Here is a 24,126-nt window from a genome sequence, read left to right as displayed (position 1 = left end):
GCTTGGAGACTATGCTTACAATCTGGCAACTTTTAATAAAGTCCTCCCTTCAGGGGCAGGTTTGGAGTGAGCAGCAGCACATTGCTGATATACCCCCAACTCTGTTCTTCAGGGACAAAGGAATGAGAGGAGCATTCAAGCTCCAATCCTTGGCCTGTGCTGCTGAGACTCTCAGCAAAAGGTCAGTTAATACCAGTTATGTTGTTGATGCTTAGGGAATGTGGACATCTGTCTTTTGGGAACCATACTGAGACCACCCAAGCTAGCTTCACACATCCTAGTGAACAGTCTTCTGATGGTAGTGGCTTTTGGCCACTATCAGTCTGAGCTGGATTTGAATCGCTCACTTAGTGGTCTAAGGTGCTCTATCCCATTGCCAGTCCCCAGTCTTCAGTTTTAGGTGAAAGCAGCAGATGGTTACTGGGTCTGAGGGAGATCACACATTGTTTTTATTTCAAACAGACAGAAGGTGAATGACCATGACAGAGATGGCAACGAATTACAGACCACACCAGAGTTCAGAGCACATGTTGCAAAGAAACTGGGAGCAATATTAGACAGGTAACCAGTACCAAAGCACAGTGTTAAGAGATTAAATCAGCCTAAGTCATAACCTTCCCTTGCAAGAGCAGTGTCAATACCCTTGAGTGGTAGAAGTGTGAATAACTGAAGAGTTAAATACATCTTTTTTCCATGGGAAACATCTTGTATTTTGAGGAAAGATTGTTTCTTTTCTTGTTTCTTACATCCCTGTGCATACTGCTGGCTTGTGACTGAGCTCCTAATGCTCGTGAACTGACCCTTGTCCTATTCACCCATTGGTAATGTAGTAGACCTGGTGTGTGCTACAGAGCCTTTCTTGTTAGCTTCAGTGCTCAGTGTTCTGTGTTGGGAAGGGAATAGATAGGATTGAGATTCACCAGAGCCACCTCCATTTATGACCAGGCTTTGAATCTGTTCAGGAAATTATCTAGTCCACGTGTGTGATCTTTTTTTCAACTTATCCATACAACAAACAAATTCAGCCTAACTCAGAGCTGTGCTGGCATCATGGTAGGTGTTCAAAGACTTCGCCTAATTGCAGATTACTGCTGCCTTTCTTTAATGTGGAAGTATGGCCCATGGGAACTAATGGGCTTCGGATACAATGTGGGTTGGCTGCTTGGAATGTTACATGTCGATAGTTTCTATGTGCCACACTTCTGAATGAAATGGCTGTGCTCTGTGGAGTTAGCTATGAAAGTAAAAATATTGAAATTAACTGAGTGAAGGTTACTTAACTGCTCACTTTAATCTTGTTTAACATTTCCAACTTCTTAAACTCAGCCTGGCTACATAAAATTGAATATTTGTTTCCTTTCCTAAAATCAGACTGTGGTCTTCCTTATAGCTACATCACTGTCTTGGAGGATTCATCAGGTCCTGCACGGAATTCCACGCAAACAGCTGACTCTGAAGACGATGGTGAGTTCCAAGTACAATCACTGTTGTCAGCACTCATCTAATAGCTCTCCACTGGCACAAATGTAATGAATTCTATCTGGTATTAGCTCATACAGTGCTCTAGATTAAAGAAAGAGTGCGGTAGAAGAACTTCCTGTTAATATCAGCAGGGGTTGTTACCTTCATGTAATAGTGCAGAAAGCTTAACTAATACCTTCTAGTTCTTCAGGCCAACGTAAATTCCATGTGAGGGTTGACACCACTGTTGCCTCATAGAGGGATTGCTGCTGCTGACTGTTTTATATCTTGGCTAAAATCGTTTGCTAACCTATTTATTTCCCCCTGTTCCTTTTTGTATTTCTTAGGTTTTCGCTTATTCTCTTCATCTGTTCCAGGAGATAGTGGGAAATCTAAACCTCCGCTCTTAGCCAGGAGGCGACGACCTTCTAGTTCTAGGTGAGATGTTAGTCTGCTACTTTGTTCCTAAAAATATTCCATGCTGTTTCAGAGATTCCTTTTACATTTGACTTTGGAAAAAGATTTTTCCTAGTGCAGGGAAACTAGGAATTTTAACTAGAGGTTGCATTCATTTTTCCAATGCACATAATGCATTTAAAGGGCAGCTTGGAGTACAGACTGGTTAAGTGGTCACTGGAATATGTTTTTGAGTCACAAATCCATTACATTTATCACGATTATGCTAATCTCAGAGTCTGTGTTTTGGGTGAATTCAGAATGAAAGTGTAACATACTTACCTCCCACTTTGTTTGCAACCCTTCCAGTGAGCTGGACAGTGACCAGGAATGGCAGAAATACCAAGAGGCTGCTGTGTCAGCAGCAGATATCTTGAAGCAAAGTGCTTTTTCTGTGATGCCTACGGATTCCAGCCAGGCTCACAAACAGGAGTGCACAGAGGACGACCAAAAGAAGAAAAAGAAAAGAAAGAAGAAAGCTAGAGGAGAGCATAATAGTGAACACAAGACAGCAGGATGTTGCCAGATCAGCAACGAGACTCTGTGCTCCGTTGATGGAGAGTGTAAGAGGCAAGAAGGCAGATGTACAGAGGACACAACATTGCCCAGAGTAGTGAAGAAGAAGAAGAAGAAAAAGATTACCAGAAAAGAAGCGAATGATGATTCCGCTCTATGAACCACGTATGGTCAGGATGGAAGAAGGATGGTGAAAAGTTAACAAAGGTAGTTCCTGCACGTTGTCCTCTGCTGGAAATGTGCAGAAACAATTGGCAAAGCTTCTGTTTTAAGGGAGTCAAAGGAGTAAGAGTTTAAGTGACTGTCCTTGTTGGGGGCATCCCTTGGGGAACTCCCCTTTTCCATTCCATCACAAAACAATTACTTGCATTGCTGGTTATGCAGACCTTGCACTGAAGGATTTTGTATTCTGCACAGACTTGGGCGATACAGGGACATACTGAGAGTCACCTCCGCCCTGGTCTGATCCTTCTGTGTATCAAGCCCAAATCCTGTGTCCCAGAGCTAGTATACATGTGTGATAAACTGATTTTGGTGGAGATGGTGATAGAGAATCAGTTCCTATTTCACCTCTCCCACCACCTGGTGTCAGAACCATGGGAGAAACGGCTCCAGGCTGTGAGAGACTGATTTATCCACAAATATCCTGGCAAATCTTGGGGACCCACCTACCTCTCCTATAATCACCAGAAGTACATTACCAAAACCTGCCATGTTACTAATTCCCATGGAATATACACCTCTCCGGGGGTCCTGTGCAGAACTATGAAAAGATTGTGCAATGGTGTCACTTCATCGTTATAAGCAGGTGTTTCTTTCAAAACTGACTCCCTCAGTGCTTTATTTTCACGGTATTACATCTGCCAGTGTGCAGTAGAATTCAATAACAATAAATGCCTCATAGTCTCATTTAATATAATGTCTTATGCACAACTGCCATCTTCTTCCATTAGGATGGGCACAGCTAACAGAGGTATTGCACATCATATGTGCCTTTAGTTGCACAATTGTCTGTAGCTATTTGATGATGCTGTAGAACTGCCAGAAATAGGTGTCTTTGAGCCCAGCATGGCAGTAACTGCATTTAAGTCCTTATTTTATCAACCAGGTCTATGTTGTCTCTCTGAGATGCAGCAGCAGTTTTTGGCAGCTTTCAGTACTGTTTTTGTTTTCCTAATATTGGCCTGCAGCTCTGAGATTTCAGGGAAAGACCTAATATTTGGATGGGTGGAGGAACTTGAGATGCTAAAGCGAGAAAATATTGCTCCTTGTAGGGTCCTGGGAGTCACCTACATTTTGTGCAAGAACCCCAATATTTTTCACATAAGAAAATGCCCTGCAGGCATCTAAACTGCAAAAGTATTTTGAAAATCAGCCTGTGAATTAACCTAATACACCAACAGAAATCCCATGCCTTATGGCCATCATTACAATTATAAGTAATTTTAACTTCTGAAAATCATGTGACTTTTAAAACTTTTTCTGGATTCCTCATAAATTTGACTTCACTTATACAACAGTCTCAAATGGTTTTCTTTCAGTTTACTGAAAGTTAAATATATTTACAGGATAACACAGAGTGGAGAGAGGCATCAGTCCTAGAGACAAATTCCATTGAGATTTTTGGTTACTGAAATTAGGCTCTAATAGTTCATAATATCAGAGTCCAGGGAAAAAGTCTTCTGAATACTGGCACCAAATTACATCTATATGCTTTAAGTCATAAGACATGGTGGCTATAGGGACACTGTCAACTTATTTGTATGGTTTCTTTTATTCTCCATTGTTTCTTACCCTTTTAGAGGCTTGATCATATTTTTCCCTCATTGGGTTTTGTCCCCTCTACAGTGTAAATTGATAGCTTCAGCTCCATTAGAACCCCAGAAAGAAGTTTATGATGGCTTCTCCTATGTTTGTTTGCAGCTCTTCAGTGATATGAAAGTACAAGCAACAAGGAAGAAGAGGAATTACTAGAAGCATTTATAACTAGGGACTCAGGACCCAAAGTGTTCAATTTTACAAATAGATCCATGGAAACCTGAGGGGTTATTCACAGAAGTGAGGGCTGTAGCATCAGCACACAGTGAAGGGCTAAGAATTAAGGATGTGGTTACACTATATTCATACTAAAACAATCCACCTATATGGAGATCTTTACAGAGAAGGTCTGATACGTGTGAGAGAGACCAATACACACAATCCCTGTTAGAAGGGGCAATGGTGTAACATGAGGGACAGGGCTTAAAGAGTCTTGTTTCTGAACCATTATTTTCAGATGTATTCTGTTGAGCCACTTCTTTCTCTCTCCCCATCCCAAATGCTGACCACACCGGCTCCACTGATCACCCTGTGAGGGGCGTGAGAGACCAAGAATCAAGCTTGCTGATGTGGAGAAATAAACATTCCTTTCTCCTCAGCTTGAATTTCTGAATTTAAACCAAAGTAGAACTATTGACAATACTCAGGCCTCTTCCACTAGGCCAGGGCTGTTTTAGGGTAGGTCATATTTCTGAACCTAAATAAATTGACAGCGTCCCTTTTAAGTTAAAGAAACGGCAAGTTTTTAGTTAGTGGCTCTGTAATGAGAGGATAGTTCTTATGTGATCCCTGGCTCTGTTTCTCAGGGTCTTTTTAGCTGCAAGGCCAGTATTCGGGCTCTTGTACTGTCTGCCCCTAGAAAAGTTTCTCTCTCATTCAGTTTCCATCAGTCTGTTTGCAGCAGTGGTGGGTGTTTAAGCGGTGCTCACCTGCCGTTAGCTGCTCAGCTCTACTGACTTGCTGTGGAATTGGCAGGTTTACATATATGCAGCCCAGTTAAGGTTAAGAAGAATGAAAATTCCAGCTATCCCTTTGCAATTTTGCCATAGACCATTCAGACCCTTATCCTGGTGGAAGTCCTCAATTTCTGGTCTCTATGCTGGCCACTGTTCCCTTTGGCAGTGGAAGCTAGTGGTGTCAGCCCTGTCCTCCTCTGTCATCCGCTCTGGATGTGTGCTCATAGCTTTGTTCTCAAGAAAAAACCCCTCCTGTGTTGTGTTTGGATGAGGGTGAGGACTTTACGCAAGGCAGTGGAGAGGGGCTGGAGGCCTCCGGACCTCCCTGTGGAAGGCAGCAGTGACAGTGAATCACAAACATAGATGGAGGTGCTCCTGATGGCTCAGTCATTGCAGTCGCCTGTGAACTGGTCACCATGGTTACTGAGTGGAGGATGCCATCTGTGTGGGGATGAAGGTCTCAATAACGCTGTGAGTAGATGGCAGCAAGTGGCTGTGGCTGTTGGTGGAGTCAGAGCTGTGGTAGAGCACCAGGCTGCTAGAGGAGACTGTTAAAAACATGCAGTTTTAGCATGGTAGTTTCCTTCATCTGTTCCTTCTCTAATTCCCCTCTCCCTTCCCTCCCTCCTTCCCTCTTTCTACATGGAATCTCAGGATTCTTCATCTCAGACACTACGGTCTGATATCTTCCTGTCATCACTGAAGAGTTAGGGCTTGTCTACACAAACACTGAGTTTACAGCAAACTGGGGTGTAAATCTACCCCACACCAGCTTGCCACACCGTAAGTGTCTGTGTGGACCCTGCTGCAGTGTACTAAAAGTTCCATAGTGCACCTTGATCTATGCCTCTTTGAAACAGGCGTAGATTAAAGCACACTGTGGAACTTCCAATGTGCAGCAACAGGGTGCATAGCAGGGTAGATTTACGCTCCAGTTTGGTGCACACTCGGTGGTTTTATAGACAAGCCCTCACTCCTTTATCCCATTCCTATTTCATATGCAAAAACTTGCGTGCCGAGATCCAAAGCTGTTCTCAAAGTATCATGGGGATCAACCCATGTGGAATTAAAATGACTTGCTAATGTCCTCTCAGAGTTGGTAGGCTTTACCCTATATCCTATCCCTGGAGGAATCTCTGCCTCCCCAGCCCTGAATGCCTTCTGCAGGTTTGACTGTGTAGGGACACTATTCCTGCCTGTGTTCTTCAATAGGCCCCATATCCACACCCAGACCTCACTTTGGATATGCTGAAAAGTCCCTGCTATGGACTGTGCTTTAGACCATCCTTTCATGATGTCATTTTCTGTATCCCCCAGGACCTGGTTGGAGTTGTGTCGCAGAATAGGAAGTCCTGGATGCTATTTCATGTCCTACCATTGGGGTATTGGTGGATGGAGGGACAGTATAAAATGATAGTTTATTGATCTTACCAGCTGGGCTTGGGGTGAGGCGATGGCCTGGCTGAAGGTGCTGAATGGTTGTGTCTTGGTTCTGTAAATGTATTGTTGGTGTCTGTGACACTGACGTGTGGATCCCGGACTCCGTATGGGTCTCTGATTCAGATGTAAACACCTGAGAAAATTAATGTTTCCTAAGCTTTGGAACAGTGCCTGGATCAGATCTGTCTCCTATAAGCCTTCCAATAGGCACTTACATGGGCAAGCTGGATTGGAAACAGCAAGCGGGTCCTGTTTCCAAGGAGATTCATTGCTGCTTGGCAATGCAGAAAGGAAGCTTGGGTTAATGTTCCCAGTGTTCCAGCTGGTATTGGGGTGAGGAAGATTGTCCTGCTGGAGTGGCACGGACAGGGGGCCAGATATGCTGTACTGGCATAGGCAGTATGCTACGTGATACACAGTGCAGTTTTAAGTAGGGGAATGAAGGCATATGATAAACACTATATTCCCTGCTTTGTTACCTGTTTGGTTGGTGTCAGGTTAGTCAGGGCACTGAGATTTGCTGTATCAGTTATCACCATGGTCTGGGGTAAAAGGCCAGTGTGTCCATATTGGGCCACTTCAGACTTGTGGCTGTAGAGAGCTAGAAATGAAAGAAAACAAGATTGTGTGGATGCTGGAGCTCTGAGAGTTGTAACCAGGAACAGTTAAATGGGAGATCAACTTAGCCAAAGTGACACCAACATGAATCTGCTGTCAGTCAATCCTGAATCTCAGACACAACCAGTGAGACATGGATCCAGGAGAGGAATCATCTACCCTCTTCTGTTGTTCTTCTGATAATAAACAGAGTGCTGCAAGCCCAGAGGCCATCAATAACCTCCCAAGCAAAAGGGACTGTGGAGTTTGGGAAATCCAGTTTGAACCCTTACCATGGGGGCTCTGTATCTGGGCCATGGTGGCCATGAAGGGGCTCTGATTGATGTGGCTTTGGACCTGCTGCATGATGGGCTGCTGGTAAGATGGGTGGAGCTGCTGGGAGAACTGGACAGGCTGAAGGGTAGTAAGGCTGCTTCCCATGCTGTTTATCACAGGAACACTCTGAGCTTGGGTGGAGGCTAGGCCTGAGAAATAAAGACATGCATATTCAGTTCCTTGTTTCGTTTCATCTCATCTCATACTGGGAGTGCATGACTGTTCCTTCTGCTAAAGTGAGGTCTGCAGAAATTCTGGAGTGTTCTCCATAGCTGTGCGTAATCTACAATAGTAGTATGAGCTAGGACTCTTTGGGGCAGGGGGAGCTGCTTTACAGCTGTGCCTTGTCGAGTTGTGAATGAACTTAGTGTCTCAGAAAGTCAAGGTCTATCAACAGTAGTCTGAGCAACCTATCGTGCAGAAAAGCCCCTTGCAAGCAGCTCTTACCACCACTGCTTGTGCCTGAGCTGAGGCATCCTGTTCAGCCACAGATCACGCAATGCAATTCTGTTCAAATCTGCTGTTATCCTTCACTGGAGAGACCTTCTTTAAAAGTGAGAGTGAAGTTTAATGGCCCAGTCATTATTTTAACCTCACCTCAGACTGCTGGCAAGAGAGGCAAGTGTGCTATGTGTAACTAACCACAACAATCTGAATTTAGACTCATGGGGTTCATTTTGTTTAGGCTGCCAAACAGCTGGATTTGAACCAATGACATGGAGACAAAAGGTTTTATATCCCTTTACTCAAGTTCCTTAGCCATCCGTTCCCCACTTGTGACATTTAAACTGGTAAACTCTACAGGAGCAGAACATTTTCCTATCATGTGGACTGGTGCAAAGTACTAATGCTTCCGAGGAGCTCCTGACAATCCCCATATTTGTGATTGACTCCCCCACCCATGTATTTTTCCCTGCAGCCTCAAAGCTTTTGACTCAGGAAATGAGCAACAATTATGATCGTAGATCCTTTTTTTCCTTTCTGGGTAAATCCTGCTAAACGGAGCGTGGGATAGAAACCACAATGAGCCCTCCACCGTCCCCACATTGTTCACTGCTCACCTATTACCAGGGTGGAGGCCCCTGTGTTGGTGAATGCTGGTGCCAGGGATGAGGTCTCACCAGCTCCAATTGCCATAACACCAGGCAGTGAAGCCATGATTAGATTCTGGGTTTGCTGGCTCAATGTGTGTGGATTTTGCTCTAGGCTGTGCAAAGCGGTCAGGGTGCTGACAGGAGGGAGAGGTCCCCCGTGAGCAGAGATCTGTGCATGAGGAAGAAAGAAGAGCTGTGAAAATGCCATCCACAACAGCTGGAGTATGGTGAGCACTTTAAAGTTCCAATCTCTGACCAGTTTCCCACCCAGCTGCTGACCGTTTGGAAGGGACTTCATTTAGCTGAGTACAGTTTGTATGCTTCCTTTGATGCTGCTTCCATGCTGATTAATTAACCATTAAAGAACACTGTCACGGTATGAACAGTAGCACTTTTCCCTGGTCAGTCTACTCCCATCTGAGAATCTCAAAGTGCATTAGAAATATTTGTGAATTCAGCCTCTGTTCCCATAGAGTGAAGTATTCTCCTCAGTTTACGTTAGGAAGGAGAAAATCAGGTACAGAAGTCGATCCATTTACCCTATTGCTGCTTAATCATATTTAAAAATTCCATGCAAATTTTTATGTAAAAAAGTTTCAATGTTTTTAATATGTTAAAAAAAAATGTTCAGCTTTAGCAGCCTAATACTTATACTTGTTTAGCACTTTGCAACTAGGGACCTCAGAAGGCTGTACAAACTTTAACGCTCACAACCCCGTTAGAAGGTAGATATGAAGTTCATTTTAGAGTTCGAGAAGTGAGGCACAGAGAGGCTAAGTGACTTAAGGAACTCATGAGTCCTTCGTTTCTTAGGGTTTCTCTACAGTCTATGTTAGTACGCACCAGAAGGGTGTAAATTCTAGTGTGCATTATTGCAGGGTTGCTTGTTACAGATAGAGGGAACATATCTGGCTAGTGGGTAGAGCAGGACTTTAAGTCCTAGACTTGGTTCTGTCACTGACTGAATTTGTGACCTTTGTCAAGTCATTTAACCTGTCTGTGTCTCAGCTTTCAAACTCTCAGATTAACTTCATAATTCATATCTACCTTCTAGTGAGGTTGAGGGTTGTAGTCCGTAAACCGGGGTGGGCAAACTTTTTGGCCCAAGGGCCACATCTGGGTACGGAAATTGTATGGCGGGCCATGAATGCTCACAAAATTGAGGGGTGGGATGCAGGAGGGGGTGAGGGCTTGGGCTGGGGGTGCAGGTCTGGGGTGGGGCTGGGGATGAGGGTTGGGGGTGCAGGAGAGTGCTCCAGGCTGGGACCGAGGGGTTCGGAGGGTGGGAGGGGGATCAGGGCTGAGGCAGAGGGTTGGGGTGTGGGAGGGGGTCAGGGGTGCAGGATCTGGGTGGCGCTTACTGCAAGCAGCTCCCGGAAGCAGCGACATGTTCCCCCTCTGGCTCTATGTGGAGGCACGGCCAGGGGGCTCTGCGCACTGCCCTGTCTGCAGGCGCCATCCCTGCAGCTCCCATTGGCCAGGAACCCATGGGTGGGGTGGTGCTTGGGGCAGGGGCAGCACGTGGAGCCCCTTGGCTGCCCCTACACGTAGGAGCTGGAAGGGGGACATGCTGCTTCTTCCGGGAGCCATGGCACACCCGGAGCAGAGCAAGCTTGCGACCCTCCTCCCTGGTGGGAGCTCAAGGGCCAGATTAAAACGTCTGAAGGGCTGGATGTGGCCTCCAGGCCGTAGTTTGTCCACCCCTGCCGTAAGCCATGTGAGGTCCCTAGTTAAAATGTCCTATAAAAGTATCACAAGTGTTAAGCTGCCAGAGCTGAACACTTAATATATATAGTTAAATAAATTGGAACTACTTAAACATAAACATTTGCATTGAATTTGTAACAAGATTAAGGAGCAATAGGGTAAATGGTTGGACTAACCATCTTGACAGTGTCCCTTTTTGTATACAGCAGTAAAAGGAGATTTTCAAAGTCTTGTGGAAAGACTTCCATCACAATAGTGACCAGAAAATCAGCAAGGTGACTGGGTAACTGTAAAGATTTTAATTGGATTCATGAATTGAACTTTGCCCCAGGACAGCTGTGGAGCAATACAAACTTCTTGCTAACAGGTTTTCTACGTAGCATACAATCCAAGCGAAGTGTGCAAACCAGGCAAGAATGATCAATCATATAATCTTAGCATAGCGATACAAACCACATGGGAGGAGGCTTAGTTAATGAAAGATATCCAAAGGAGATCTGCCTCAAGATGAATATGATTAGGCTGGTCCAATCCAGATTTACTGTACAAGACCTATTGGTAGGAATTCTATGCAAGATGGGTCTGTTGCACCTAACTTTTACAAATGGGTCAGGGCAGGTAACAGTCCCTGTTTTGTTAATCCCACTGGATTCTTTTCAGCTATCTTGCTGAGTGTGGAGTTCAATCAGAAGTGAGAGGTAATTGATCAGTGGGAGAGGAACAGACCTTTGGGATGGGGAGGTTAAAGACAGGTGTGTCATTAGATGTCTTGGGCCCTGTTTTCCTACTGAAAGGTGTACCATACTGTTTTGATTAATCCCAGGGCAGTAACTGGATAGGGTAGTCCTACTTAGTCTTCATGCTCCCAGTACCCACCCCCACCACTAGGTGGCATGGTGTGAGAATCCTAAGAATGCTTTTGGACTTGGTACTGCTGTGGGGAGTTAACAGCAGTCTGGAAAATATCATTTTTAAATATTGTCCTCTGCAAACCCGGGGTTCTTCTTTGATTCCCTGACATCATGGAGTCACCAGGACTAGAGTATAGGTCACTCACCAGCTTAGTGTCTGTGGTCAATAGGTTCTGGCTTGGCTCCAGTCCAGGGGGAGAGACCTGATGGAGAATGGTTTGGGTGGTCACCATGGAGCTGTTCCCATGATGATTGCTGCTGGAAGACTCGGCCTCATTGGCTGGCTGCTGATTGTACCTCATTCCTATGTCAGAAAAGGAGAGACTTGGTTCCCACAGATGAGGCTGATCTAGTAAATTAGGACAAGCAATAAATTCAATTCCCTTTCTAGGCATTTGCCTTAGAAGTGCCAGGTGCACTGAGGCAGCCCTCCTTCCTTGGTGCTGTTTTGGAGCTGAGGGGCTGTGTGGACTGAGCACGATACTTGGAAACCAAGAACATGCCAAAGTTTTAATCCTCCCAGTAGCTTGCTGGGTGGCCTTGGACAAGTAATCTCCTAATGTGCCGGCTTTGTGCAGGGCTGAGTATCCTTGTGGGAAAGAAGCTGTATAACTAAGTTGGGTAGAAATTCTTCCTGGGAGTAAATATAGAAGGGAAGGGAGTCTGGGTGATAGCATCTACCCCAAAGTGAGAGGGAAACTCAGTCTTCCAGGTTCACTCAATCCTGGGCTTTCCTGGCCTCATCAATAGACCCAAATCCTTCCTTGGAGAGACCACCACCCATCAAAGGGAGAGGGGAATTCTTTCTTCTAGACTTTTAAGTGGTAGGCCCTCTCTACTCTATTGTGTCAAGGGAGATTGCTAGCAACCTCTTACTCTGAGAGGGATGATGGAATTTCCACCATTAAATTCCTGCTCTAGTATTGAGGACAGGTTAGGTAGCAGCATTATTCCCTTCCCTGCATAGAAGGGGAGTTTGCACTTGTGCTCTAGTTGCAGTGTCTCTTGCAGACCAGGAGATCGGTGATGATTGGTACTACTTCACTAACACACTGACATCTCAAGGACTTTTGCCTAGAAACACTAGAAAGGACAAAGCACTTGAGCATTACATAATAGAAAAGTGAGCTTGCTGAACACAGGTATTTGTTGCTTGTTCATCTGGCTACCACAGAGAAAGGAGGCAGAGATGCCACTCTTCTGCTTTCAGTGATTATGAAAACTGCCAGTCTGTTTTGGCTTGCTGAGGACGCAGAGGGTAACTTTTCGTAACTTCTAACAATTCAGCCAAGAATGTTTGTGTCCCAAACTTACGGCAGTTGGAGGCTCCCAAAGAGGGAGACATGCATGTGAGAAGAAAGGGTATACAATTAACCTCCTGATACAACCTAACAGGTGAGCTCTTGAAATAGGGATTACTGACTGCTGTTCATCACAGGGGGCTGTGACCAAGCAATGAATGAGAACTGACTATAAGGCACTCCCTCAGCATTAAGCTTCCAATGTCCTCTTCACTCCACTTGTCACTCTTCTCCCCTCATCTTGTGCATGCAGAGATATCCCTTTATCACCTACACTCTCATCTTGTGTAAACCCCACATCAGTTTGGCTCTCTCATCTACTGAGCAGCTTCTGAAGGGACAGGCTTCGAAATGGCCTTGGTGCCTGAACTTGCAGGCTCACCAGTCTCCAGTTCCAGAACTCGCTCTTTGTAGTCAGTACTCACCATGTACTTTGCTTGGCGAGATAGCAGGCGTTGGCTGAAGGGAGGAAGAGTTGTGAGAGGTCAGTGGGGGAGCAGAGCTGGGCTGCGGCCCACTGTAGGTATCCATGGCTAGCTTGTGCCGAAAGGCCTCCTCCTTCCTACGGTTCGCGAACCAGTTATAAACTCTCACCTCGGTGACCAGGTTTGAGCCCAGACCTTGGGCCTGGGATGGGGAGACGCCACGCTGAATGCACTCTGCCCTGTCAGGAAAGAGCATAGGAAGGACCTTGGTGATCTCCTGCGTTAGGAAATACTTTTATTTCTGTTTGGTGAGCTGGAGCACTGTCGAATGATTGATAGCACGGGGTTGACTCCCTAATCAGCCAATACATGCTGGGGTGCCTCCTGTGACCAGGCAGGGTCTCTATAACACCAGGCCCTTGATGATACACTCATGGAGTGGGGGCAGGGGCATGCTCTATATGAGTGTGTGGTGTGTTCATGACTTTGGTGTCTGTATGCATGCTGTCGTGCCTGGTCACCTGTAAGCAGAGGCTCAGGGCAGGATGAGCAGGCTGTTCTTTACAGTAGGTAGAGAGCCAGGTTGTTGGAGCCCAGGACGGGAATAACAGGCAGTGAGAGCTCAGTGCTGGAAGCTTGTTCTAAAGCTGGCTCTAGACAATCATTCTCTTGCTATGTCTGTGTATTGGGATTTCACTACACAGTGTTTTGCAAATTGTATCCCAAAGAAAGAACAAGAGGAGATCTCAATCCACTGCTACCACATTGCCCTGACACAGAGTAGAGTATGGCTTCTGGCAGTATAGCAAGAGGACACAAAGGCCCATTCCAACCCTCTCTTTTCCCCTCCTCCATCAACACTGGAGGCCCTCCTTCACCTGTTGCACTCCTCCACCAATGCCTCTCTCTCCTCCTTGCTCGGGTTCTTCTGTCTCTCGTAAGCTTGGAATAGGATCTGTTGTGAGGCAGGACCCCACTTAAAGCGGTTTCTTCTCCCTTTCTTGGTGGGCAGGTCGTCTCCCATGGGCTCCTCTGCCACGAGTCCCTGACCAGCATGTGTGAACTCTGGAAACACAAATGGGCAAGGGGCTTTGCTTGCTGATAGGATGTTTCTATAATGTTCTCTTGCTTGGAATTCAACTGGCTCAGAGCAGCTTATCCCCACTCATCGTCTCCTACTATTGAACAAATGCAGGTGCAAAATCTAGATGAGATTTAAATAAAGCTCTATATTTGTCTAAAATGGGTAAGATCGTCCCCAATGGGACCATCAGACATGTTGCATCTTGATTCCTAGTGTGAAGCAGTGAAACGGAACAAGCAGCAGGAGCTGGGGTGGATGCAACTCATGTAGAGTCCAACGCTCTAGGCCAACCAAAGGCCAAGTTATTAATTTTACTAGGGGCCCATCTAATACGTATAAAATTAAACAGATTACAGCCACATTCGTTCATATGGAGGTGGAGGCTGCAAAGGCTATCCTTTTTAAGCATGTATTTGTAACATGCTGGCTTAGTATGTGTGAGATGATATCCCACTAATGGCTGACCCCAGAGCTACAGCCTGCTACTTATTCATGGCTAAAGGAATTACTTCTTTAGATGAAATTGCAGAAAACTCTTTTCTGGTGCTGAAGGTCCTGGGTTCTATCACTGCTGGTGATCAGCTATGCTGTCTGTGCTTACATAAATGCATTTCATTGGTCAGTACTCTATCTTAGTCCAAATCGATGCCTCCACTTGGATATACCGATAGATGGGAGCTATAGCCTGCTCTCCTTTGTGCAGTTTGGCCACCCCTATTGAATGGTGACATGGACTTGTTTAACCTTATTGCTAGAAAGGGCCCCCCCTCCCCTGCCTTCCACACTGCAGATGAGGGTAGGGGGAACTATAGGACACCAGCAGATTTGCTGTTGCTGTACTTACGCTGGGCCACCTCTCGCTGCTTGCGGACGTACCAGGTGTAGAGGGCAGCTCTCTTCTGGGTTTTCATGGGTGTGCCTTTGTTGAGGTGCTGTGAGAGGTGAGACTGATTTAAACCTGTAGTGTCCACCACCTCCCTTTGAGGGATGTTGTGCTGCTGGAGGTAGGATTTTACCATCTTTGCTACTCTCCAGGGATCCTCTCTAGAAGGAACAGAAAATGCACCTCATTAAAGATAGAATTCTTCTCTGGGTATCCAGGTTGTACAGAAGGGATTCAAGGAATGTCAGCCAGCACTTCTTGCATGAAGCAATGAGAGAGGTGAATCCTCTGTTCACGCTTTGCCTTTGATGAGGCAGGTAGGATAGATTTAGTATGCTGTATAATAGCCGTTCATCTCTCCAAGGAAATCTCCTCTTCAGTGTGACAGTCTATGCAGTGGTTTGACCCAACCTCCAAGCTAAATGACTTACTCATTAAAAGATTTAGGCAGGTATTTTTGATAGCCCTGGAGACTGAACTCCTTGGAGTAGCAGTGATGACAATTTCCTCTATGCCATGCTTCCTATGTAGTTCAATTCTGACCAAGAGCCTGTCACTGGTGGAGCAGATGATGTCCCAGGGTTCCATTTCTCACAATGCTGTATGTTCTGGGCTCTGCTTTTCAGTTTCAGGAGGTGGGTCTCTTTTACCCTGCTTCCCTGTCTGTGGGGAATGTGTGCTCACAGATAATGCAGTGTATTTTCCTGAACTGGGTTCACTTTAATATCAGACCGACTCATCCTCACTTGCACTCTGGTTCTGATCCAGCTTGGGGTAACCCACAGTGGAGCAGCCAAGAGATAGAGGAGCTCCAAACCCAAAATAACTGGAAATGTTTCAAGAACTGAAGAGGAAACCCTCCTCCTCTACAATATATACTTGTGCACGTGAGACTCCTGTACCCAGACACCAACCATATACACCACCCACATGTCCTTGCACATATGGCACTTTGCATGTACACATAAAGATAACCATACATCTGCTCTTTCAAATTTTCCATTTTGCATCTACATACTTAGAGAAAAAATGAACACCTATTTACAATTCCAGCCACTCCATTGTACAAGCTAAGAAGAGTAGAATTGTGCATGAATAAAACCCCAAAATTGTAAATCTGATAGGGTTTATCAGAATGTCTGTTAAGGTTCCCGAACATTTGAGTAACCATGGGACTGACTAAGGCGATCATGATTGAATTTTGGTGAGTGGTTTCGGTTTGACTGAACCTGAAGCTCAGTAAAACTTGAAAGATCTGAACCAAGCAGTTGAGAACCAAACAAAACTCTTGCATGAACAACCCCCGTGTTGAGAAATGTCTTATTTCTTTGCAGCTGTAACATGGAGCCTCCCTCTGTGTTTCTAATGTGAAATGCCTGAGGGACTGACTGGACTGGACGTGATCCCAACATGGTATAGATGATGATGTTAATGTCCTCTCCAAATACAAGTAGCAGCTGGGTGGAATGAGAGAAAAATACCCAGGACTGTGGGGAAAATACAGCAGGACAGTTGGGGGTGGAGGGAGAGAGAGCAGCCTGAGCACAAGCTGCTTTGTTGACTCTGGGTTGTCAGCAGCTGAAAAGCGATAAGGAGGACAAAGTCCACACCTGTTCTCTCAGCGCAAACACCCTTATCTCTGTTCCTGCTGCAGCCTCTTCCACAGCAACCAGACGGTCCAAGGAGCAAGCTCAACTGCAGTTAAAGTGTGGCAGGAGGCAGAGACAGGGCCAGTTTTCTGGAGAAATCTCTTTTCTTAAAATGGCACCACAGGTTCCTCTCTGATGGTGGAACTGTGCCAGAATGCTCCATTTTCCACCTCTCCCCTTGTACTCTTCAAAGACCCCAAATTAGGGCAGCCCAACTAGCCTATTTTTTCCCATTCCTGAGCTTTAAGCATTTGGTGTTTGCTCTACTACCTCTTGAGACAAGGACTAATCTCCTCCCTATTGTGGTCTCTCTTTACACAGCCTCTATGAATCTAGCCTGCAGCTGAGCCTTGGGCACTTTCCTTCTTTAAAGAGGTACCCAACAGTCCCAAGCTGGCCCAGGATTCTGTTGTACAGTGATAGATTAGATGCTCAAGGGCAAGGCTTCTGACCTGTCTTTCAGATCATGTTTCTGGGTCAGCTAGCGAAGAAAGGGAGGGGGATTCATGATCCCCCATAGAAGCTTCTGTAACATACTAACTTCCTTCCCACTTGGCATCTGAGCCACTTACTTACGTCTCTCTTGTCAGAATCCCCAGCTCTCTGTCAGGAAGGAGTGGGGAGGTACTTGGGAGAGGATGAGACTCACACTCTTTCATAATTTAGAACACTATGGGGTGCCAAGGTAGACACACATTCCCAAGGTGTATCAACAATTCAAGTGCATCTGCACTTGGGAGCTGTTTACAGCATGGATGTCCCCTAACATGGGTAAAGGGTGGTTTCATGGTGTAGCATAGATGAAGCCTTAACTGTGTCCACATGCACTGTCAAAGCCAACGCTTTAATTCCTGTGTAAAGAAACCTCATGATCCTAGGTTATACTGTAGAGTAGGCTGTTTTTTTTTCTTTTTCTTTCCATTTTTAGCATTTATTTGAAGTTCTCTCCCCTCCCTCCCCCATTGTCCTAAGGTAAGGTTCAGTTATGCCACAAACCGCTATTAAGGCAACTTGTGTCTCTGGAGCAAACATTTTAAAAAGATAGATATAGAAGTTTCAGGTGGTTTAATTTGGAGTAACTGTCCCTGAAGAAATAGTTATGAAGAAGAAATCATTCCCACACTGGAGAAAACTCAGAATCCTACAAGATTTCAATGTGACTCGGGGAAAAAAATCACGGAAGGTTTATTTTCTTGCAAATTTCTGGCATTATTTTGGAAGCTTCTCTTAGTCACTCAGTGTAATCAGGCTGTTGCTAGGTCAGTTGAACACTCTCACGGACTGTCACTTATCCTCATAGTGCCTTCCCCATAGACACAAACACCAGGGGTGAAAACCTTTCCCCACTGAAGTCAATGGCAAAACTCTCTTTGCCTTCAGTAGGAGTAGGATTTCATTCCAGGCCCAATCTTGCTAGTCTTACTTGGGCAAAGTGCCCAATGAATTTAGTGAGTCAGGAGGGCAAAAGGATCCAAGCCTTGTTCAACATCTGACCACTTCCTGCCTCATTTTGGCTTCAGCTTCCCTTTCTTCCCAAATACAAACTCTACCTCCATTGCTTTACCATTCTTCAGGGTCTATCTCCAGATTTTCCTTATCCTCAGATAAGACTTTCACGTTTTCCTTCCCATCTTCTAGGTCCTGGTCTCTTGCCTTCAGCTTCTCCTTGTCCCCTGAGCATAGGCTCTCTCCCTGGCCCTATACAACCTCTGGGGTATGGGGTCCTATCTCTTCCATTCCAGCTGCTCCTTTCCTCAGTTGTGAGGTTGCTTTTTGAGGGCGTTTTCACCTCCCTTTTGTTACTTGAACAATAAGTAACCCAGGTAGTTAGTTATAAACTCAAAGGGAACAAGAGGCTAGTTGATAATTTATAGCAACATCTCAAATTTAAATGGAAAGTAAATATCAAGTTGTTCGCATTAAAGAAAACCCAATGCAGAGAGCTGGGGATGTAACATTCAGGAGACCTTCTTTCTCCTTCACTCTCCCTGATTTTTCTTCCCAAACTGTCTTTTTCCTTTTTTGGTCCTCATTCTGTCTTTCTGTCCACCCTGTTTACTTTATTCTCCACCACCTCTCAGGGCAGCAATGTCTGATCCTTTTCAGATTCCCTTGTGCAAAAGATCTGATTTGATCTCTTGGAGGCAAGTTCTGAATTCCTCCAGCTTTGAACTGGAAACAAGTTCAAAGGAGATCCAGAGCTTTGAAGTGCTCAGGATCATTGCTCCAGTCCTTTCCATTGAAGACTACCAGACATCTTTCGCCGGTTTCAATGCACAGACTGGACCTGAGATAGGCAGAGAGCAGGGAAGGTAAGAGGAGCCCTAGCATGATTGTTTTCTGTTTGAACTTTGCTTGGTTTGCCTTAGCTTGGCCTATACAATCATATGCTGACATAAAAGGGGTGTTATAGCTTCATCTCAGGGCCCCTCAGCAACCAGCTCCCTGGGGGAAAGGGCTGGGCCTTTTACCTCTACATCTCCCTTTTTCCTCTTCAGAAAATATGCCCAGAAAATCTTATCTCAACCTCCCTCTTTCCTTGTGGAATTCTACCCTTTGCCCTAGAGGGAAAAATTGCTATACCTCCCCACAGGTAACAGCCCTTATCCTGACTCCTCATTATACATTGGCCGCATACCCCTCACCAATTGAAGTCTGCTCCTTCCCCTGTCCCCCACCAAAGACAATCTGTATTCTATCTTCTCCATAGGGAATAGCTAATAATTACCCCATAGCCTCCCCCCACAAATGAATTAATTTACTATTGACTTGATACTCCTCCTCCATCCAGTTCTGTCCTTTTGTGGAGTGAATTGAGGCATTTTCAAAAACACTTACGTTATTTAGGATTGTGGGTCCCATGGAAGAGCAATGAGACTTGTACTTCTGAATCACTGAGGTACTCTTGAAAATCCCATCCCTTATCTCTCTTCTGGGATTCAGTGTAGTGGGTGAATGGCTGGCCCACTAGCTCCTCACTAAGGAAACCTCCCTATGTATTGCATTCTCCGTGTATTCTGTAGGGACAACGGGTAATGGACTCCAGCAAGTGAACTTAGAGCTATGTAGGGGGGCAAGTGCCTCCATACTGGATTTACTCAGTGTAATACAGTGGTTCACAAACTGCTCTGTAGGATCACTGTTGTTTCACAGAGCACATACTAATGGTCTGCAGAAAAGTGACTGGTCACATTGTGCTTTTTCTCCTTGTTCCCAGGCAGTACAACAAAAGCACAGAAATACATTAAACCTTTTCCTGTGTTACTTTCCCATGTAAGCAAGTAAGTTATTGTGACCATGAACAGGAGGTGAGGTGTCCATGAGAGAATCTTTTGATTGAGATGTGATCTACAATAGTCTGAAAACTGCTGGTAACACACAAGGAGGTTTTGTCACTTTCATAGTGCCTCAGTTCACCCTGTGTATTTGAATACCACAAAATTGTGCACTCGGGTTTTTGAGCAACCTTGAATTTGCAAGCAGAGAAGCTCTGTTCTGCATGCTGTTGTGCTTGGTGAGTGAGGCTACTCTCCTTCCTTGTGCCCCAGCTGGTGGGAAGTGATTTCTATCATACACCATTTTTGTACTATGTATAATATGTCTTGACTTCTTACCACACCTCCAATCCTGTTCCTTTGTTGAGTGAATTGAGGCATTTTCAAAAACACCTACATTATTTAAGATTTATATATAATATAAATTATTATTATTATTCTAAGGACATGGCCCATCAGGCCTTCTTCTAGTAAAAGAAGGTTTCTTTCCTGAAGGGGCTTCTTAGTTGTTAGCTATTGCTTGCCTTATGGTTAAGACACAGAACCAGGTTCCAGAAGATCCTGGTTCTATTTCCAGCCCTTCCACCAACTTCCCATGTAACCATGGGTAAGGCAGTTAACCTCTCCGTGCCTTAGTTTCCTCATCTGTAAATGAGAATGTCTCATTCACAGTTTGTAAAGAGCTTTGAGATCCTCCATTAGAAAATGCTGAAGAAGTGCACAGCATTACTGTAAAAATGTGGTATAGAAATTAGTTTAGTGCTGAAACTGACAGGAACCACAGGGCAACTGGAAAGATGGGAAAGATCAGAAACCAGAGTTTATGCCAAGGTGAAAGGAGATGTGGAGGTGAAGGACCACACTGGATCCCCAACTCCTGGATAGGAATTCCCTCCAGTTGTGAAATTCTTTTTACCAGAGCAGAGTGGATGGAGTTTAATTCCTGCTTCATCCATTCATTAAAGAGGAGATAGAGCCAGGTGCTCTTTAGCTTCCATGGCTTTCTCTATGGAGAGACACCTGATAAATCATCAGAAGTTAATGATCAAAAAGCTTATCAGGGTCTTTTTGTTTATAAATTTATAAGACAAAAGAGAAATAATAAAGCCACTGGATAATTAGTAACTAGCCAGGGCCCGCCCGGTGCAACTGGAGCTCAAACTGCCCCAAGATCTCTACACAGGCTTAGGGAGAAGAGAGAGAGAGAGAAGGAGATGGATAAGAGCAATGTGAAAGAGAGACAGACAGGTAGACCTAGAAATAGGGTGATGAGAGACAGAGAGAAGTGTGTGTGTGTGTGTGGGGGGGGAATAGGAAAGGAGAATCTGAGGAAAACAGACATAGAACAGGGGAGTTGGAAACAGCAAGGATATAAGAAAGAGGGAGGGGGACAAAATGAAAAGGGAGAGAAGGAAAGGGGTTTATTGGATGGAAAAGAAGACTGAATTATGGGGAACATCTTTCCTCTCAGGTAAGTGTTGTTCCAGTGTATTTTATTCCTTTAGCTACTGTAATGTGATCAGCTCCAAATCTGCCCAGACTCTCTCTAGAGGTCAGGCAATAGAACCATCCCCTCTGAAATATTACAGTGAATATTAACCCTTTAAGTACTGTGCTATCTCTCTACCTTGGGGCTATTGCTGGGGTTTTGTGCATACTTTTTTTTATTATGTTTTGTATTAATATATCCTTTCCCCATTAAAAAGGAATGGCCGCAAAGCCGGTAAATCCTCTAACTGGAGTTTAATTTTCCCAAAAAAGATTGTGAGTAGCAGTTTGAGTCTCCAGAACACTGCAGTCACCCTGTGCCTCCTGTCTGCTCCTAATCTTGGAGAGTAGCTTCAGCACAGACAGATGAGATTTTGTGGCTAAGGATTTAATTGTGTTAGATGGATTTGAAGGGCGATACCCTGAAGTCCTTGCTCAGGCAGACCAGCCATTGGAATCCCTAGAATTCATGTTGCTGAGTTAGAATTGCAGGAGCACAATTCTCTTTCTGTCTATGTGCTTACTGGAGTGAAATGAGAGTGATTGGTTCAGGAAGCTCATATTTTTTTTGCTATTAAGAATAAATAATTGCATGTTTAAGGTAAGTCATACAACATTAGTCTATAGAATGCACACTCGTCTATATTCAGTGTTCATGATGGGAGATGGAGGATAGAAGCATTGGGTATGTTGACCTGGATTGCCAACCAATTTGGCCTGCAGTCCTTCATCTGAAATTCCCACTAAAAACAACGGGAATCTTATGTGCACAAAGACATGAAGATCAGGCTTTCTTAATTTGTCTCTGCTGACAAATACTTGACTTTACCTAAAGTCAGTAAAATAAAAATATACATCTCAATAAAAATGGCAAGAGAATTTAGGAGTATTTTCTCCTCCTATGGTGAGAATTCCCACACTACATGATGAAAGCTAATATGATGGCTTCTTTTCTTATTTTTTTCTAATAACTAAAACGGTGGCTTCTGTAAAAACTGACGGACGGCTAAAGTGACAGAAGTTGTACAGCTCCCAGATTTTTCTGAAGTCCTTGTTTCCCAGATGATATTATCACTTTTAATATGTAATTGGGCCCCATGGCGCTTTGTGTGTGCGTATGTTTGAAATGTCATTGGAAGGAAACTGAACATTATTAAGGAACATGAACCTTGTCAGTTCAGTGAATTTTGGGTTTTGGGGGCTGGCATTGATGGGCAGAATCTGCACGCTTAGATCAACTGTGAACCCAAAGGTATTTCACGGAAGAGGTGAAGGAAAGAGAAATAAAGGAACGGAGAGCAAGAAGGGGAAAGGAAAACAATGTCCTTACTGTAATAGTCTCTCCACCACAGCCTTCTGGTGAGCAGCCTCCTCTGGACTCAGGTTTTCCAGCTCCTTCATTATTGGAGGGGTGAATTCCTCCCCATCGTCAGAGGTTTCCTCCTCGGACATCCTGGATTCTTCCATCCCATTGGGCAGATTGGGAATTTCAGCACAGGGTTCCCCTTTTTCTGCCTGGATGGCACTGATGGCACGCTGGCTTTCACTCTGGAGGGCATAGGGGTCCACTTCCCCGAGCGCTTTGATCAGGGTCTCCTTGGTTAGCCCTGACTCCAGCAGTGCTCCCAGCAGCTCCACCTGAAGATGACTCAGCTTAGAGACCATGGTCTTCAGTCTGGTGTCCCTTGGATTTGAGTTTCAGCACGTTCTGCCTTCAGCCTTCCCTACACCATGTTCCTGAGGTAACACGCCCGACTGTCAGCAGAGTGGGAATGGCATAGACTCCCGCCTTTGCACCCCCCAAAAAAACAAAATACAAAAATGAGCCACTTCAGACCCCCCACAACTGTCCTGAGCCAGTGCTGATAAAGGGACCCTTGACTATCTGTTTACATTGGAGCAGTGTAAATTCTCCAAGGTTCATATTTATCCGTGTGCTTAGCAAGTTACTGAACTTTGGACTTCAGCACTGCAGCAGCAGTTCACAAAGTGCAGCAAGGGGGGGAGGGGAAAAGGTAGGGCGGCAGAAGAGAAAAGGAATGGACAGAGAAAAAGCCAGGATGGGAGACCGATAGAAGAGAGAAATGGAAAGAAAACTGAATGAGAAAGTGAGAGTGGAGAAGTCTGACTGGTTCTTGCCCCTATTGGTTTAAGAGCAGGGTTAGGCTTGAGGAACCAGAAGCATGGGACTAAGCCCCACCAAAACCTTTGGGTTGGGAATTAGCGGCCTCAGTAGCTGGGCCAATCTCTGTGCACCACACCCCAGGCATCCAGTATGACCTCTGGATTTATTCTAATACTCTCAAAGGGCTCCCATTGACTTCAGTGGGACAGGCTGAGGCACTAAATGACTGCTGAGCCAGTTCCCCACATTGACACTTACCTGTCCCCATTTCTCTTCATTGTAACCTACTGCCTTTATTATTCATTGGGTGCGTGCTCACACTGTGTACTCAGATTATAAAGGAGACATGGGGCCTGCCCCCACGCAATTTACAATCTAAGTAGACAAACAAAATAAACATGCAAGCTGTGTTCTGGGTATTGATGTACCTACAACTGCTCCTCCTTTCCCTATGAGTGTCACCCACAGTGACTTCATTTATCAACACCATAGTTCCACCCCTATTGATACTAGTCTGCTTAAGGGATCTACTCCCAACTATTGGATGTCTTTTTAAAAGATATGCACTAGTTAATCCCAAAAGGTATGGGCTTGATGCAGGAAT

At 45.0% G+C, this 24,126-nt stretch overlaps 2 protein-coding genes across 7 annotated transcripts in view; one reads left to right on the top strand and one right to left on the bottom strand.

Moving 5' to 3' along the window:
• The window catches only part of C15H12orf43 (chromosome 15 C12orf43 homolog), a 38,563-nt gene that overhangs the window by 2,538 nt on the left and 11,899 nt on the right, over positions 1–24,126 (top strand). For 2 of the 5 annotated variants that reach the window (XR_012155129.1, XR_012155128.1), the window contains exons 3-8: positions 1–181; positions 463–561; positions 1,391–1,464; positions 1,809–1,899; positions 2,227–2,640; positions 8,787–8,901. Coding sequence is in view for 2 of the 5 variants with exons in the window: in XM_073313432.1 (XP_073169533.1) it covers positions 1–181; positions 463–561; positions 1,391–1,464; positions 1,809–1,899; positions 2,227–2,593 (812 nt within the window). In the remaining 3 variants the exon portion in view is untranslated. Of the gene's footprint in view, positions 182–462; positions 562–1,390; positions 1,465–1,808; positions 1,900–2,226; positions 2,641–4,356; positions 5,934–8,786; positions 8,902–24,126 lie in introns of those variants that run through there. The other 3 variants (XM_073313432.1, XR_012155130.2, XM_073313431.1) reach the window with 3 other exon arrangements.
• HNF1A (HNF1 homeobox A) lies at positions 6–23,326 on the bottom strand. 2 transcript variants are annotated; one of them, XM_073313420.2, is made up of 10 exons: positions 22,728–23,326; positions 14,947–15,146; positions 13,897–14,083; positions 13,019–13,257; positions 11,439–11,641; positions 8,642–8,843; positions 7,538–7,729; positions 7,127–7,248; positions 6,639–6,780; positions 6–5,755 (listed from the first exon to the last, which is right to left on the bottom strand). In XM_073313420.2, the coding sequence occupies exons 1-10, from the start codon at positions 23,060–23,062 to the stop codon at positions 5,628–5,630; spliced, it is 1,950 nt and encodes a 649-aa protein (XP_073169521.1). In that variant the 5' UTR covers positions 23,063–23,326; the 3' UTR covers positions 6–5,627. The 2 variants fall into 2 exon arrangements, with proteins under 2 accessions (XP_073169521.1, XP_073169522.1); XM_073313421.2 differs by having other exon boundaries at positions 11,439–11,596.

The sequence above is a fragment of the Lepidochelys kempii genome, chromosome 15 (assembly GCF_965140285.1).
Source record: "Lepidochelys kempii isolate rLepKem1 chromosome 15, rLepKem1.hap1, whole genome shotgun sequence".
Classification (NCBI taxonomy): domain Eukaryota; kingdom Metazoa; phylum Chordata; order Testudines; family Cheloniidae; genus Lepidochelys; species Lepidochelys kempii.
The sequence above is the reverse complement of the archived record's forward strand: the minus strand, read 5'-3'. Positions and strand labels throughout refer to the sequence as shown.

Coding starts and splice junctions, on each gene's coding strand:
- HNF1A (XM_073313420.2), bottom strand. CDS start 23,062: ATGGTCTCTAAGCTGAGTCATCTTCAGGTGGAGCTGCTGGGAGCACTG. Junction 7,730..8,641: donor GGCCTCCACCCTGGTAATAG/GTGAGCAGTGAA, acceptor TTTATTTCTCAG/GCCTAGCCTCCACCCAAGCT. Junction 7,249..7,537: donor CCAGATACAGAGCCCCCATG/GTAAGGGTTCAA, acceptor TTTCATTTCTAG/CTCTCTACAGCCACAAGTCT.